At 38.0% G+C, this 18,126-nt stretch overlaps 1 protein-coding gene across 2 annotated transcripts in view; it reads left to right on the top strand.

Moving 5' to 3' along the window:
- Positions 1 to 18,126, top strand: part of MCTP2 (multiple C2 and transmembrane domain containing 2) — a 257,936-nt gene that overhangs the window by 161,948 nt on the left and 77,862 nt on the right. Inside the window, exons 7-10 of one of the 2 annotated variants that reach the window (XM_003268529.2) lie at positions 5,628 to 5,729; positions 6,950 to 7,024; positions 8,919 to 9,038; positions 9,505 to 10,284. In XM_003268529.2, coding sequence (XP_003268577.1) covers positions 5,628 to 5,729; positions 6,950 to 7,024; positions 8,919 to 9,038; positions 9,505 to 9,576 — 369 coding nt within the window. In that variant the 3' untranslated portion in view covers positions 9,577 to 10,284. Of the gene's footprint in view, positions 1 to 5,627; positions 5,730 to 6,949; positions 7,025 to 8,918; positions 9,039 to 9,504; positions 10,285 to 18,126 lie in introns of those variants that run through there. The other variant, XM_030815066.1, reaches the window with a different exon arrangement.

Genomic DNA, 18,126 nt, shown 5'->3' on the forward strand with positions numbered 1-18,126 from the left:
GATAAACTACTTAATAAGCAATTCTGGTAATTTGGTTGCTTACCATCGGGGAAAATGTGTCGGTGTATTACAGCAAACACAACAATTTCACGATGAGTTAAAGATCAAACACTTGAAACAAACTTCATTAAAAATGTCAAAATAGTGGGGAAATCTTATGTAAGTAAACTGAGAAGCAGGAATAATAAGAGAAAAAAAATCTTAAGATATCAGTATGGCCAAAACAAAAATCACCATCAGAAACTGAAGACAAAGGATAGACTGGTAGAAAAATACTGGCAGTATCTAAACAAATGGATAATATCACTAGTACAGTATATACATTTTCTTTAATCAATAAGGAAAATACAAGTCAACCTAGCAGAAAACTTAAAGAAGTCAAAATCAGCCAGGCACGGTGGCTCACACCTGTAATCCTAGCACTTTGGGAGGCCAAGGCGGGTGGATCACCTGAGGTCAGGAATTTGAGGCCCGCCTGGCCAACATGGTGAAACCTCATCTCTACTAAAAATACAAAAATTAGCCAGGCGTGGTGGCATGCTCCTGTAATCCCAGCTACTCAGGAGGCTGAGGCAGGAGAATCGCTTGAACTCAGGAGGCGGAGGTTGCAGTGAGCCAAGATTGCACCAGGGCACTCCAGCCTGGGCAACAGAGCAAAACTCCATCTCAAAAAAAAAAAAAAAAAAAAAAAAAAGTAGTAAAAAACTTAATAGCTGAACACATATGAATGGCTCATGATTTATTCAATTAAGATCATGATGGTCGAGAATGTAAATGCTATAGCCAGACCACATAGGTTGACACCCTGACTCCCCCTTTAAACTGGCTGTGTGATTTTTGACAAGTTACTTAACCTATCTGTCTGCATTTCTTTGTTGCTGAAGTGAAGATAAGTATCCTTCTGCTTGTATTGAAGGTGTATGGTGAAGATCAGAGTTGTTAAGTGTGAGGTGGGCACAACATTCCCTGGCACACAGTGAGCACTTATAGTGTAAGCTGGCATTATTTTCATCTGCATTGTTTTAGCAATTGAAATGATCAAATATGAATATGCCTTAAAAACTTCATATGAGTGTTTGTTTAAAAATGTTACATTAACATTGTGACTGGGTGCGGTGGCTCATGCCTGTAATCCCAGCACTTTGGGAGGCGGAGGCGGGTGGATCACGAGGTCAGGAGATCGAGACCATCCTGGCTGACATGGTGAAACCCTGTTTCTACTAAAAATACAAATAATTAGCTAGGTGTGGTGGCATGTGCCTGTAGTCCCAGCTACTCGGGAGGCTGAGGCAGCAGAATCGCTTGAACCTGGGAGGCAGGGGTTGCAGTCAACCAAGATGGCGCCACTGCACTCCAGCCTGAGCGACAGAGTGAGACTCCATCTCAAAAAAAAAAAAAAAAAAGTTATATTAACATTGTGTTTTTTCTATTAAACACTTTTTATAAATTTTACACAACTTTTGGAATGAATGTATATTGCTTTTGTAGGAGCAGCTTATATTTTAGGGATAGTTGGTTTGGGTTTCAGGCAGTGGATGAATGGATTGTCTCAAGAAGGAAGAAGTGAGGCAGAAATGGAGGCGGTCTAGGGTGATGAATTCCATGCTGCTTCTACTGGCTGGTAGCTGAGCTTCTGTGCAGACAAACAGTGACCTAGTAGATCTCTCCCATGCTGTTTGTATAACTCACGTCATGGGAACAAGGCCTGATTCCAAGTGGCGACAAGAATGTGAATGGATACCGGGTAAAGTGTATTGATTTTCCTCTTGCCCAGCCACGTGTCTGTCCTCGTCACATTTTATTGGAGAGCCACTTTCCATGTGCATCAGCTGGAACCAACTAATATGTCATGGTGTTGTCACGTTATTTTCCCTTTTATGCAGAGTGAATAAGAGTGAATAACGGCTGAAAGAACAATGCTATTTATACGCAACATCCTCAGTTTCTAACTGGAAGGTCAAACAATGGGGAATCAATATGACTCTTTAGTCTGGATTTTGATCTTAAGTGTGTATCTTTCCTCTCTAAAGCCATTGATGGTTTTATTCCTTCATATTGATTCTGATTAACTTTGCTATTTAATAAGTTGGCAACTCATTGCATCAAAGATCTTTATAGAAAGCATAATAATGATAATTTTTTTAAAAAAGAGTTCAAGATGAGAAGTTTTTTTCCTCTGTTCTCACATGCTCACCTCTGTTATATGCTGATTATAAAATAGTTTCGTTTTCTAGTACAATGAGTGTACCATTTATTGACTCAAAAATTAGTTTTATCAACCAACTTCTAAAAACTGGTTATATTTACTGTGCTTACAGCTTGGTAAATATATTTAATATTCTTTTATATAGAAAAAAGTTAAATAGCTTAAGCATGACTGTGGGTCAAATTAAAAATTTTAAGCAAGACTATCTTCAGTAACTTGGTTCTGGCTCCAAAATCCTGAATCATTACTCAGAAACAGACTTCTTGTACTTTTATGTACTGACTGATTGAACCAGGAATCAACTGTTAGCATGCTCTATAAAAACTTTGTGATATATTTCTGAAAATAATATAAGGGACATGAAAATGTCAATTTTCCTGATGAGGGGTGTTTGCATTCTCAAGTTAAATCTTTTATTACTGTCCTGCGTAGATGGTTTCTTCAGCTTATTGCCTAATATTATGCACTATTTGGCCATGAAAAGGCAAGTATACAAAAATGTGTAGTAAGTCAATTTGAAGAGTTTATCCTGGAAAACTGAAGTTAAAGACATCATTATTTTATCCAAGACTCGTATTTGAGTGAAGTGAAGTCCTCCCAAATGTCAGCTCAGAAAATCTCTCCAAATGAATTGCGTTGTCTTTTTGTCATAAATTGAAAGCTGCATTGTTCCTTTTTGCCTTTGCTGACAGAGATCTCAAAATTAATGAAAAGTATATATAGATTCTCTCCTCTAAATTTTCTTTTGACTGTGCTTTAATTATCTGTTTAATTATTTAATAGAAGCTTTAAAGTTATAAACGTAGAAATAATTTTCAGACTTTTAAATATAAATAATAAATTTGTTTAGACATGGAATGTGTGTGTGTCTGTGTGTGTATATATATATGTGTGTGTGTGTGTGTGTGTGTTTGGTTTTCATCTCCTATAATATAAATGCTCTCATGTAGGAGTTTGGCAAGTTGGATGATACAGAACTTTTTATCTGATATTCTTGTTTTAGAAGTTCAATTATATAATCAGGGAGGAAAATGAAAATATTTTTAAAAGTAGTAGTCTCTTCTGTTACTATCTCAATGTTAATTATAACACTATTCAAATGTGTTCACCTGTTCTTAACCCAAACATATTCCAAATACAAACTAGTGTGTTTCTTCTTTCCTTTACCTTTTATCTTTTCTCTAAAGATATTCCTTGTGGCAGACAAACTAGAAAAGTGGAAGCAACTAAATGTTCATCAGTGGGAGAATTATAAATTATAGTTTATTCACTTTTTAAAGATTATATAGCAGTATAAAAAATGAACCAGACCTAGATACTAATATAAACAGATTACCAAGTCATATTGATAGATACAAAACAAAATTGCAAAATACACATAATTTGTCACTTAGGCAAAGAATTTTAAATACATTTGTCTGTCAAGACTATTTTTATGAATATAAAATCTCAATAAAATTTAGAAAGGATGCATGCCAAATTCCTATCTAATTTATGTTTAGGGGAAGGAATTTGGTGTTTGTGGAAGTTCAAAGGGACTTCAGTTTTTTCTGCAATTCTTAAACTTTTTACGGTTTTTAAACTTATATTCTATTTTTTAAGATAGTTAAGTCCCGAACATGCATGGGTTTAATTCTATCTCAGGCTTTGATGCCTGCTTTCATGTCCTTAGGTGGGTTCTGATTTTGCTGACACAATGTGAGGGACGTTAGGAAACAGGAAATGGTCATTTACCAAATTAAAAAATCCCTTTGCTATAAAATATTTCTCTTTATTCTGATACCTCTTGCTCTTCTGTTATTCTTTGCCAACCCTTAAGAAATCATGGAAATTTTAAGATAACAGTACAATGACTGTGGGTTGAAGCAAAGCTAAACTGGACCCAAGTCAGCTTGGCAAATTGTCAGGCTGTTTTTGTATTTATTTCTTTCAACTTTAACATCCACAATTTATTAAGTGAGACTGTGTATCAAAGCGGAAGCTCAGAATCCTGTTTGGATACCGTTTAGGAAGGAAACCAGGTCTTTATGGGGCACCCCCTTCCTCTTAGCTGCTGGCCAGGAAGACCATCCTTCTGTATCAAACCTATTCAATCAGAGAGAGGTGGGGTGACTTTGGGAAGGAAGATGACCTCTCCCTTGTAAAGTGGAATTGCTCTGGTTCCCCCCATGACTTATTCAACTCATTTCTACCACTGTTTATAAGAACACTTGTGTGAATGCTTGTAGTGACAGCAATAGTCATTTAAAATATGGCTCAAATTTCACACTGTTAGATTTCCTATGCTATTTAAATTTTTGATCATTACAATCTCAAATAGAGCTTTTGATTAACTCCAGTTTTGCTGAGTCCCTTTTAGAGTTAACAGGTATGCTTCTTAAAAGCCCGAAGTTTAATCAGTGACATATACTCCTACTATGTAAAATCATGACTGCCATCAAATCTGAAAAGAGAATGATTAAATCAAGCTAATTAACTTGTCTTTCATGGGAACCAATTAGTTTCCAAAATCATACTGAAGATGTTTTACTTGGATAACTTATATGTGGGGTCCACAGGTAGACTAGTGTATGGAACTGATGCAACATGCCAGCCAAGAGAGGACAGCAGAGAAACTTTTTTATTTTGAAGATTTGGTGGCACTTTGTGCATTTTGAGTGTTTTTGGATTTTGACCTCAACTTTAAGCTGATTTATGTACTTAATTTGCATTGTTTCCTGGCTCGTAAAGCACTATTAAAACCAGCTCCTTTATTCATTTCTGTTAAAAATAACCTTTTGGGGGGAGTACTTTTAGATTTACAGAGAAGTTCAAAGAGAATACAGGATTCCCCATACATACCTTATCCAGTTTATTCTAATGTTGACATCATATACTACCATAATACATTTGTTAAAACTGAAAAGAACTAACATTGTCACCTTGCGATTAAACTCTGATCCCTGTTTGGATTTCACCAGTTTTTGCACCAATATCTTTCTTCTGTTCAAGGACCCAATCCAAAATACCACATTGCATTTAATCATCTTATCTCCTTAGACTCTTCTAATCTATGACAGTTTCCTAGTCTTTCCTTTTTCCCATGACCTTTACAGTCTTGAAGAATATTGGCCAGGAATTTTGTAGCATATTCATCATTTTTGAGTAAATGGAAATATGTAACTTATGATTTGCACCAATATTTTTCATCCACACACCAGTTTCAGCCTAGTGATTATCACTTTATCTTCCTATCTAGAGCGTGTTATAACAGCACTCTAAAAGTAAAAGGTGATTTATGGTGGATTTAATATTTGTTTAATGTTTGCTTCATCTGTGATCATTCTGCATCCCCAATTTTGCCAAAGTTAGTTTTGGTTATTTACTTTAAACCACATAGTAACTTTGCACCAATGTACATTTTATCTTTTGTTTGTGACAGATTAGAGATGGACAACCAAATTGTTATGTACTAAAGAATAAAGATTTAGAACAAGCTTTTAAAGGAGTTATTTACTTAGAGATGGACCTTATATATAATCCGGTAAGTCTAACTGGGTCATACTTCCCGGCTTTCCCATACCTAAAATAGAAAGTGACCAGCTTTTGGAGGCTCAGATCAATGTAATATGTTTCAGAATTTTTGCAGCTAGAGAGAGGAAAGAATAGTGTTTTAAAGCTGAGTCATAGAATTTGCTGGACATCCCAGTTCTCAAGTGGTATTAACCCTGTTGAATTGACAGAATTGATGGTGTTTAATTCTCAATAAATCTAAATGTCAGGGAAAAAATTAAAAAACAGGAAAATTATTTTTTATATAATCTCTATTATAAAATTTTATATAAAATGTACAACATAACCTATATAATATATAATTATATAATATATAGTATATAAAATATGTATTCTATATTATATAGATTAGATAAATATATTTTTTCTCACATTCTCAATAATACTAGAACTCTGGGCAGAGTCTCCAGTATAAGGATGTGTTGTTTCTTCTTCCCATTTCCTTCCCTTTCCCTTCAAGGAAATTGTATGTGCATTTTATAAGCAGGTCACCCTCATCTGCTGCTTTCTTCTGGAAAACGTTTGTATATAGAGTATGTATACTGGTAAAACCTGAGTTTAAGGGAAAAGTGGAATACAGGCTTGAAGAGAAAATATTTTGGTTAAGGAATTTTACAGCTCATGTGATGTGGAGAAGGACTTGAATCTGATTCTCTGGGGTCTTCCTCAGTCTTGTGATTTGAACAAGTGCATAAGTCCCTCTGAGCCTCAGTTTATTCCCTGTAAAATGGGGCTAAAATGGCTCATTGACTTATTTTTCTGGGTCATTGAAAGGAAATAAAATGCTCTGTGAAAAGTGTGTTTTCATAAACTGGAAATTGTTATTCACATGCAGACATTTTTGGTAGAAGCTTAACTTAAAACGATTTCAGAAGGATGTTTTATCTTTTACGGACGTTAGTTTGAAAAATTCATGAACCTCAGTCTCTGCAGTGGTTTAAAATACCCCAGGGAATGAGCAAAGTGGAGACAGTACTGTTCTAGACTCAATCTGACCCATGCCAGGGACTCTTATCAAATGAGACCCCCAGAAACATGTCCAGGGCACAGGGGTGTCCACCATTTCTTTGCTCCCTGCTAAGGTCAGAGTCAGAAGCTATTGGTTTGCATGATTTTCCCAGTCATTAAGGAAACTAGATGGATGAAGTCCCTATACACGCTGCCCTTTTTGTAACAATGATGTCTTTCTAGGTGAAAGCAAGTGTTAGGACATTTACCCCCCGGGAAAAGCGCTTCGTCGAAGACAGCCGCAAGCTGTCCAAAAAGGTGGGTTGGTACAGTAAGTGGCTTGTTGATTGGTACACTCAGCACCCAGCAGCTGAAGTATTAACACTTGCCTATAATTTCTTCCTTGAATCTTTTCCTCCCTCTTACTCCTCCTCTCTCCCTCTTGCCCCATCTCTCTACTTATTTCCCCTTGTCCCCTTCCCTCCTAAAATAAGGAGGTCGGTCAGCTCCCATAAGAAGGGCAAGACTTAAAACATAATTCTTGGATGAAACAGAAGGTCTCAGGCCCGCATTATTCTCCCGATTCATTGTATAAACAAAAATTCCTAGCATCAAGCCTGTCAATGTATTGTCCTGCCTACCCGTCCTTTAATCACAGCCATTTTGTCCTCTGCCCTTTGAAGTTTCAGGGAGGTGCGGTGTGTGGAGTCAATAACAAAATTAACCCAGCTAATCTTCAGAGACCTCTAGCCTGGGTTTCGCTCATGACTGCTCCTACCAGTTTGGCGTGGTCTAAATTTGGGATGTGTTGGCATTTCACCCCATACTGAATGCAAGTTCTCTCCCTCTGCCTATTGCCCTTAACTCCTTTCTCACTCAGTTCAACAAAAGGTGAAGTTCAGGGCCCGGTAGGGGAAGTTTCACTTTTTTTTTTTTTTCCCCTGACCTTTACATTCCTTTTTCAGAGTCCCTCCCTGTTGTACTCTCCACAGCTCAGGATTTCACTTTGTACCTGTCGTCCCTCTTCAATTGTATAACAAAGAACAAAGTGTCCCCTTTTTCAAGAGTTTATTACTTCCACCACTTCCTTTGGGGTGAGCAGCTGTGGATTACATAAAGCAGTTAAATATAAAGACATCTTATCATCCTTTTGTTTCCCATGAACTTCTGGGCATACTTGGGAAAGGCCTTAAACGTCTTCTGAGGGGAAGCCTCCAAATATTTCTTTTTGGTCTGCCATAACATTGAGTGTAATATTTATTTTGTGTAATCCGAGTAAATGTCTTATTTTATTATTATTATTATTGCCTTTTGCTCTGTTTACTTGAAAGTTAAAACCTGGGTTGAGGTGGGTGGGGTAGCTGCTTTGCAATGAAATGAATCTGCCTACAACTGGGAGAGAGACATTTCCTTTGCAAAACAAGACCTCCACGTGGGGTGGCTTTGGGCTCTGAGAGCACTGGGGAACTTGGGGCTGAAATCCTGGGGTATGCTAGGACCCTCCCCACATGGCTCTTGCTACTTAATCCCCCCAAAATTAGATAAACTTGAAACATTTCCTTAGGATACAAATGCTTGAAGCACTTACTATGTGACAGGCACTTTTCTAAGCTTTTTCATTCTCTCAACAACTTGTAAGATTAGCACTAATATCACCCCTATTTTATAAGAGAGAAGTTAAGTAACTTGCCCAAGGTGAACTCCAATCCCTTCCCAGAACTCTGCTTTTCTGTAGACCTATGGACTAGATAAGCTATAATACTTGTATGTTTTTATTGTAAATCTATTCATTTGGTTCCAAACTAAACAACATAGACACTCATTCTGTGTCTGTATCTCTCTTTATCTCTCTCTGCCTTTCTCTTTCTAGTTCTCTCTCTCTGCCTCTGTATGTGTCTTTCTCACACAAATTCACCAACATTAAATACCTGGCTTCTGTGGTTTCACCAGTTCCATTTTTGTGCTGACCATTGTTGAAACAGGCTATTCTTTTTCAGATGAGTGCTAAAATGCATTTGATTCTCTTTTCCTCTGTGGATGATCATATTTTAAAAAGACTTTTAGAAGTGTCAGGTCTTCTCCTTTCTATTATTATCATATTTTAAAATTGGAATCTATACAGAATATAATTTAAATGATCAGGGTACCTGATCTAGATGGAATATTTGTAGTATTTAAATCTAGTTACCTGCTTGTCATTTTTTAAAATCAGATCTTATCAAGAGATGTGGACCGTGTGAAAAGAATCACTATGGCAATATGGAATACAATGCAGTTCCTTAAAAGCTGCTTCCAGTGGGAATCCACATTAAGAAGTACAATAGCATTCGCGGTAAGCTTCCTTTCTTATGTTCAAATTATTTGCTGCTTATTTACATCTATACATCTTTCTGAAATATATTACAGCATAGGTGATTATGTGGGGGTTGTCTTTCTAAGACAGTACTTACGTCAAATTTACCCTGGGAAACCCCTTAAATTACCCAAATCTTAGTCATATATGGTCTCTTGGTAAATTTCAGAGCACCACTGTTGTATATATATGTTTAAATGTTTCTCCAGCTGTTGTTGCAGCTACATTTGTATAGCCTTGCATTGTGTTTATTTTTTTCTTTCTGTGCCAGTGACTGCCCATAATTTCTGAAAAATGGCATCTGAAAAATCACGTGACTAAATAATAACTGAATTGTTCAATTTACATTTTAAGTAAATTATTCCCAAACTTTGATATTAAAGATGTTTATTCATTTCAAACCAGTTGGGACATACTGATCATTACACATTACAATTTCATTCAGCACCACAAAGAGGAACCACCCCTGTCTATGAGATGTACCCTTTTCTCTGGTGACATTGGCCCATCCTTATGAGCATACTAAAATCACAGAATCAAAGTGCTGCAAGAGATCTTAAAACCACCTAAGTCTACCACTCAGAGCCCAAGGATCTTGGAGGGACTTCACAGCTGGCCTCATGCCTTCACTTTATATCTCAGGGCATTCTCTCTCATTTGTAAAGGGACTTGTCCTTGATTGAATTGGTAATGTCAGCCATGGGAGGAGAAATCAAGTCTCCTGACTTCAAATCTTTGTATATTTGGTATCATGCCATTCATTTCTGTCCTCTGCAGAGATCACTATAAAAACTAATATGAGGTATGAGTGGTCTAAAAGTGTGAGTATCAGTCGTGATCATCGGTGAATCTGATTTCTGAATGTTATGTGGTTCTGTCTTCTGTTTTCTACTGCCGATATATGCTCAACGTTCTCTCTTAGCCAACAGGCATAGCCTCATTTAAAACATGGGGAAAAAAAACATTTATTGGCCCAAGATGTCAGTGGGTTCAAGGTCACTCCCAACATTTTTATGCAATGAAGGAGATCAGCTCTAAAAGAGGCTTTTCCTTTGCCATTGGGGAGTATTTTGTTTGGTGTCGTTTATTTTAGTTCTCCACTGCTTCAGTGTAGGGGACCCATGCTGCCTGCAGGCTTGACCTTTCATATACTTTTTCTGCTGTCTGAAGTTGCTAAAACATTTGGCCTTAATAAAAACACTAATAAAGGTTTTATTAATCTGTATCCGTCATTGTCTCAGCATTTGTTTACCCGCTTCCCTTTCTCACATTCTCCTCAGCTGGTGGCTTCATGCCTTGGGTTCCCCTTCAACCCCCCCAGCTCCACTTCCCACCTGAATTCCCTTTCAAAACTTTCCATGGAATGTTCTATGCAATTCTGGGCAAAAGAGGAAAGTGAACACAATTGGTAGCTTCTTCCAGTCAGCACCCAGACAGCCGCTGTGAGGAGGAGAGGATTTCCTCTTTCTCGAGTTTAGTTTCTGGCACTGTGATTTTAGAAAAACAGAGATCTGTTGCCCTGGATTCTGTAGGAAGATGACAGAAATGATTAATGGGCTGCTGGCTTGATCTGAAGAAAGATTAGAACAGATGAATAGAAATAGGTTGTCTAATAGAGGGGACTTCTAAACAGGAAGGGAGCCTTGGAGATGGAGCCACTTCTGCACTGCCTTTTCTCTGAGGGATTCCTCCCTGATGAGCTTCATGCCTCAGAGCAGAGCCCGCCCCCAGGCTGGAGAATGCAGGCCGCCATGTTGTACTCTCAAATCTCCGAGGCCCACAGCAAGGAAGATCAAGGTGGTGTTCTTCTTGCTGGTTTTCCAAAGTATGATTTTGCAAGGATACATGGGTTTATGCAACTGTGTGTATAGGGATGTTTCTCATTGGACACCACTGAAAAAAATGCAGAGCCAGTTAGATATGCTATATACCTACAGCCTATCATTTGGTTGTCCTGAAAGTACTGGAATAAAAGTGCTCGCTTAAATTCGTTTTCAGTTTTAATTTAAAATTCTACTTCCAAAAATTTAGACCATGTGTATGTTGACTGGCCTTGGTGATTCTCAGAAATACCGCAGCCATAACGTGGTGGATACTTCCCTTCCCTAAGTTGATGAAGTGTAATTTTATTAAAAATTGTTTTTATTATTCCTATTATAATTATTCCAAAACCATTTCTGCTCTTAAAGTGAGAGGCTATGCAGAAAATGCTTTCCTGGGACAGAATAAAAAATGTATTTCAGTATCATCTTTTTTTTATTTTTTATTTTTTTTGTGACGGAGTCTCACTCTGTTGCCCAGGCTGGAGTGCAGTGGCATGATCTTGGCTCACTGCCACCCCTGCCTCCCAGGTTCAAGCGATTCTTCTGCCTCAGCCTCCCAAGTAACTGAGACTACAGGCGCGCACCACCATGCCTGGCTAATTTTTGTATTTTTGGTAGAGATGGGGTTTCACCATATTGGCTAGGTTGGTCTTGAACTTTGACCTCGTGACCCACCCGCCTCAGCCTCCTAAAGTGCTAGGATTACAGGCTTGAGCCACCATGCCTGACCTCAGTTTCATCTACTTTCATTCTTCTTTTAGTAAGATTATGGGTAGCCAAGCTTTCATTTCCTTTTCTTTGAAAACGCCTTTAATTCTTGTACCTTGCCTGTAGACCTGTTAGCTGTCTGTAGGGGACTGGGTTGCGGGGGGGGGGGTGTTGCACACCTCGGGGGCTGCCCTGGCTGTAGTGCTGTGTCCCCAAGTCTATGGTGCTGTGTCCCTGAGTCTATGGGGCTTCATGACGGGTTGTCTTTCTGCAAAATGTTGGATCCTCAAGCCCAGGTTCTCCTCTGCCTTTCTTCACTATGCAACTGCCATATCTGTTGGAGGTGACACACACCGACGGATGTTCTCCTGTGATCTGTTGACAGAATGCTGCTTGGTGTCTTTATTCGTCATTGTGACACTTTCTTCATGTTCCAACTGCTCGCCTTGGCATGACAGGGCAGAACAGAGGTGGTGTCTGAAGCAAGGTTTTAAGCCAAGGGTTTCTTAAATGACCCGTAGTCAGGTCCTCTCATTGAAATGAGCAAATGTGATAGTTGAGGGTTCGTTACACAGGTGTGAAAGGAGCTATTTTAGATGAACCAGTCCCTGGTGGGGACGCTAACACAACAAACTAAGGGCAGAACTGAAGGGATGTGTTTTTCTTCTGTTTTGTGAGAAAACATAAAATACTAACTTTATCTTCTGGACTCTATTTCCAGGTGATACAAATATGAACATTGTAGAATCATGTTTAATCTATTCTCAGTGTCAATTTTAAGACTTTATGAAAGCCAACCGTATGTTTTCCATGGACGCCTATGTACATGTGCATGAACATAATCATATCTTGTTGAAAGCAGCAGTTAAAAAAAAAGCAGGCTCTTAAGATCTAGGTCCACGTGGTGTCTCATCAGAAGTGGATGGACAAACATGAGAGAACTCACCTTGCTAGACGACCCAAGCGTCAACTTCCTCTACCATGCGATTTATCACTTGGAGGAGTGGTTGTATTCCCCACATGAGAGAAGAAAGTTATCAGTAATTCACCTGCTGTGTTAATGTTGCTGCACAGTGTTGCGTTTACTGTTATCATAAGAAATTAAACATGGGCATTTGTAGGGTGGTCAGACCATTCCAAATCAAGTTTCTACAGACTGAGTTCTTCTTGTTAGGATGAACATTGGAAATCTTCCTCATTTTGTGTTTTGAGTCTTTCTCCTTCCCCTATGTTTTCTAGATATTTTGGTGTCTTGCCTTTTCTAAGGTTTACTTAGTTGTATTAAATTAAGTATATATTTTTTCTTTTTCTTCCTTCAAAAAGTAACATTCTTGACTTTCCCATTTGAAAAACAAATTAATATGAGATGTCGACTTAGTGAATGAGGGCAAATAGAACTAAAATATTTTGCCTTGAAGTAAGTGCACCTGTATATTTCCCTATGAATAGATTTGTAAATATATGTGGTATTTTATACACGTGTGCATACATATACAAGACGTGTACCTGACCATTCCCACACAGATTTTGACTATTTGAACTATTATTCATAGTTCATATTATTTCAGTGCTTAGACACTGTCCCAAGGATTTTATAAATTTAGTTCTCACAACAACCTGCTGATGTAGGTGGTGATTACTATCTTCTTCCTACAAATGAGAAAAATAAGCCTATAGAGGTCAAGTACAGTGACAGAGCTCATGTGTGTGTATGAGGTGGAGGTGGAATTGAAACCCAGGCCATCTTGCTTTAGTCTATGCAGGCTTAACCTTTCAGCTATTCTGCCTCTCACCAATGTCCAGGATGCAATGCTTTTTGTCCTTGTATTTAGATAATGACACCAGGACCAACCATACTGATCGTTTCAGATCTGTATTAGATATTATGTGTGGGGATTAAGCCTGTTCCAAGCTGTGATGCTATAGAGGAAAGAAACCCTCATTACATGGGTGGGAATTATTCTTTAGCTCAGTCATTTTATTCATAAGTGATGATGAGACCAAAATTAAAGAAGCCAAAGGTGGGAATGCCCAGCCCCTGGGCATCACATGCATTTGGCGTCCTTGGAATCCAGCTGGATAATTTGAAAAACCCTAGAGCCTTGGTTCTAGACTGAGTCCCAGATTACAGTCTGACTTATTTTTTCCCCACCTTTGAGGAGTGCTTTTAGATGATGTAGAGGGATTTTCAGGGAGAGAAGAAAGTAAAAACAAAACAACTAGTGGAAGGGGTCATAGAAGGCATTTGTACTTTTCAGTTTTTTTTTTTTTTTAAGTATTCCAAGTTGTTCAGAAAAGGGATGAAGTAGAAGAGAATAACCACCCCTTATGTTCCTTTAAAATATCTTGAAATAATAGCTATAAAAGAGATAGGCCCATATTTCTAGTGGGGATCTCTATTTTATATACCCAGTGTCTCAGTGTAAATATATTATTTGATCATAATGAAGATAAATTTGTTCTCAAAAGATAACTTTGCATTGTGATATTTATACTGGTAGATCCAATCATGTATGGGTGTTTTGTTATGACATACTTATATTTTATAAACCCCAATGTTGTCTATTAAAAGTCCTAAAGTTATATAATTATATAAATGCATTTTTCATATGATAAAATATTATTTACTTGACAGATGGCATCATCAGAAGGTGATTTTAAACAGCAAAGTTCTTCTGATGCTTTTAACATAGAGTTGCATTTATGCAGTTTCATTTTTCCACCGATATTTCAGGCATACACCTATTGTATCAAGGGAGGCAAGTTTGTGGGGCATTGATGGATTCTTCACTTTATTAAATTTTTACTTGGATGTTTGATCTAAAAAGTAATCTAAATCTACCATATATCAATAAGTATCTTCATAAAGCTATGATTTTAACATCTGTGCCTTTTTTCTGATTTTTTGAGTATAGGGAAATAAAGAATTTACTTTTCAGAGTTGACAAGGACTGAAATATGATACACAAATTAAAGCATCAATCAACCTCTCCCTCAATAAAGTTAAAAAAATACAACTGTCCACTTGCTTGGTGATACCCCATATTTAACATATATAGAATTTTTAGCTTTTAGAGATCCTAGAATACTGAGAAAATGTGAAGTAACTTCACATAGAACTTAAAAACAGCAGTAGCAGTAAAAGAGCCAACCCTTCCAACACACATGTACTTGTGCACACACACACATGCATGAACACGAAGAAGCAGAGGACATTTGGGAAATTAAAAGTTGCTCTGTTTAATGTTTTGTGAAAGCAGTTTAGTAAAAACCAAAGGCAAGGCCTTGAGGACTGCTGTTTTCCATGATTTCTCTGTGGACTGAAAAACATTCAGATTCATTTTGCTTTGGTACAAATGACAAATGCAACATTGTTTTGAGATTAGACTCTTTAAATAATGCTGGTCAAATGTCTTTTTGATGCTTTCGATATTTATGTGTTAACTGTGTCTAAAAGATTTACTTTAAGTTCTGTCACCAGTTTACTCACAACCAAATGCACCTGCATTTGATTAAGCTCTTTCATTGGCTGTGACATCCACCAGAAGTCACAACTGGATGTGCAGAGCAGACATCGCTGCCCATTTGCTAGGTGTGTGTGCGGTTGATGCTCAAAAATTAAAAGTATTTGTGTAAAGCTGGAAAAAAGAAATTTCACAGTTACAATAACCAGAAGAAGAGGGGTTTTAGACATCTTAAAAGTGTGTATATGTAAGTGCACACACAGAACCATATATACATATATGCAAAATATATAGGTATATTCAATGCTTAAAATATTTGGCATCTTATTTGTTTTAACATATATAAGATAGTTTCCCTAGTCTTCCTTTTCATGAAGGACTACATAATATACTTTCAAAATATTTTAAAGTTTTTTTCAGCACTTTTTTAAAATAGGAACAACCCATCATTGCATATTGTGAGCATAATTTTTACAACATAATTGCACTTCTATTGGTAGATTCTCAGGCATTAACTAATTATGCAATTTAATAAAATTACAGTAATTGCATTAAAAAGATTATCTGTTAAAAATTTAAAAGGACACTATTAACTATTTTAGCATATTTTCATGTTTATATTTTCAATTTTGTGAGTTGTGATTCCAGACAGAATCATAGATAGACTGACTGAAATCACTTATTATTTTGGAGCATTCCAATTTTGACTAGTAAACATTAGATCTCAATTATTGTAATCATAGCACAGCCATATTCACATAGCCTGTTAGATGTAAATGGTTAGCTCCCCTTTTGTATGTAGGTTCAGGCTCTGTGGGGGACCCTGTGTCACTACCACTGCCTTTTCTGAGCTTTCTGTTGGTGTGCACTTGCAAGCACACATTTTCTGCCTTCTCTGAATTTTCTGTTTAGGATTCTGTGATGGTTAATACCGAGTGTCAGCTTGATTGGATTGAAGGATACAAAGTATTGATCTGGGTGTGTCTGTGAGAGTGTTGCCAAAGGAGATTTGAGTCAGTGGGCTGGGAAAGGCAGACCCACCCTTAATCTGGGTGGGCACTATCTAATCAGCTGCCAGTGCGGCTAGAATATAAGCAGGCAGGAAAATGTGAAGAGAGAGACTGGCCTGGCTTCCCAGCCTACATCTTTCTCCCATGCCGGATGCCTCCTGCCCTTAAACATCAGACTCCAAGTTCTTCATCTGAGGAACTTGGACTGGCTCTCCTTGCTCCTCAGCCTGCAGATGGCCTATTGTGGGACCTTGTGACTGTGTGAGATAATACTTAATAGACTCATATATATTAACCACCAGATGCCAAGCAGAGCTCTACCTCAAGGCTATGACAATACTCAAATATGAATATATATATATTCCTATTCCATTAGTTCCATCTCTCTAGATAACTTTGACTAATACAGATTCCTTGTCTTTTACAGATTCCGAGAAGTGCAGTCTAATTCACTCTGCTTTCCAGAGATACCCTACTGAACTTGATCCAGATTTTAGGATCTTTAATCTTAAAGAAAAGACTCCAGAGGTCGTGTAGCTCCTTAATGCAACTGATGCTTGACTACCACCTTCTTCAGGCTTGCTTCTTCTCCTGATCCTCCCTCTTTCCTCCTCTCTCTTCCCTCTTCTCCTTCCCCTTTCCACAAGCAGTGACAGTTTTGAGTATCTAATACATTGCTAGATATTGAAGTGCAAAAATGAATTTTCATACTAAGCACTCATAAGTCTATCAACCCTCCTCCCCTATTTTCCACTCACCCTCCCTCTCCCCCTCCCTCTCCCCCTCCCTCCCTCTGTCTCTTCTTCCTCCTCCTCACCCCATTTATCCCCTCTACTCTGCCTCTCTCCAGAAGCCCTCCTCGCCTCCTTAGTTTCCCTACTTTATTGCCCCAACTTTCTTCTATCATCCTCCGTTATATTTGAAAACAAAAGGTAGTGTTTTGATTATTCAAGCATATCATAAGAAAAATGTGCTCTTTGGGAATTAAATTAGGTCATAAGCATGGAAATATGTTACAAACGTGGAATGGGTTACAAGTATGGGTAGGAATTACTATCTGATATAACTATCGGTGGGTGATGGTATTCTTCAGTTTCGAGAAAGGCCTCACATGTGCTATTTCATTGCAAAGTGTTTTTGTGGACCCGGACTCGTTGAGAAGCTGTTCGATGACGGGGTGGAAATGCAAAGCTTGGTATTGTGTGCTGTGGTTAGTGTTCAGGAGTCAACCATTTCCAGGGCTACTTGATGTATATTTAACCACCAGATGTCAAGGCAAGAGTTCTACCTCAAGGCTGTGATGATACTCTTCATGCTTGACCTAATAAACTCAGTTCATGTCAAACATAGACGGCTTATGCCTGTAGTTCCAGCACGTTGAGAGACAGAGGCAGAGATTGAGGCCAGCCTAGGCAACAGAGTGAGACCCCGTCTCAAAAAAAGAAAAAAAAAAAAAGAAAAGGAGGTATTTTATTTCAATGACTTAATACTTCAGGTTAATGTCATGTGTTATACAGTTATGCAGTGTAACACAGCCTCGTGATTGAAGGATTGTTTTAGTATACTGCAAGCTGCAGAAAGGCAAAGGCCCAGTCTTTCATCTTTGTGCATATCCTTACTGCTTAGGATAATGTTGGGTACACAGTAGGCATCTAATCAATGCTTCTTGGAAGGGTGCTAGAACTAGTGAAAACCATCTGTTACCAGATGTTGCTTTCTTTTCATTCTTACACCTCCCCTGATCATAACAGCCTGTGGCCGCATCAGTAGCTAAAATCCAAAACAACCGAGCAACTTCATCATATTCTTGTCTGATATGCATTTTTCTGGCTTTTTCTTGGTCCTGCCCATCCAGGGATTGTGCTAATTAGTAGCAAAATGGCCAAAAGGCAGCCAGGAGGAGGAAGAGAGCTGACAAGTCTCTAACTGCCATCACAGCCCCTGAATCTGAGAAGATGCTATTTTTGATATTTTCAGAATTGAATGCCTTTTCTCCCCTTTCATTTGTTTCTATATGTGGCACCTGGATGTGCAAACATTTTGTGTGATGCAAAAACAGAAA

Source organism: Nomascus leucogenys, chromosome 6 (assembly GCF_006542625.1).
Source record: "Nomascus leucogenys isolate Asia chromosome 6, Asia_NLE_v1, whole genome shotgun sequence".
In the NCBI taxonomy this organism is placed as follows: domain Eukaryota; kingdom Metazoa; phylum Chordata; class Mammalia; order Primates; family Hylobatidae; genus Nomascus; species Nomascus leucogenys.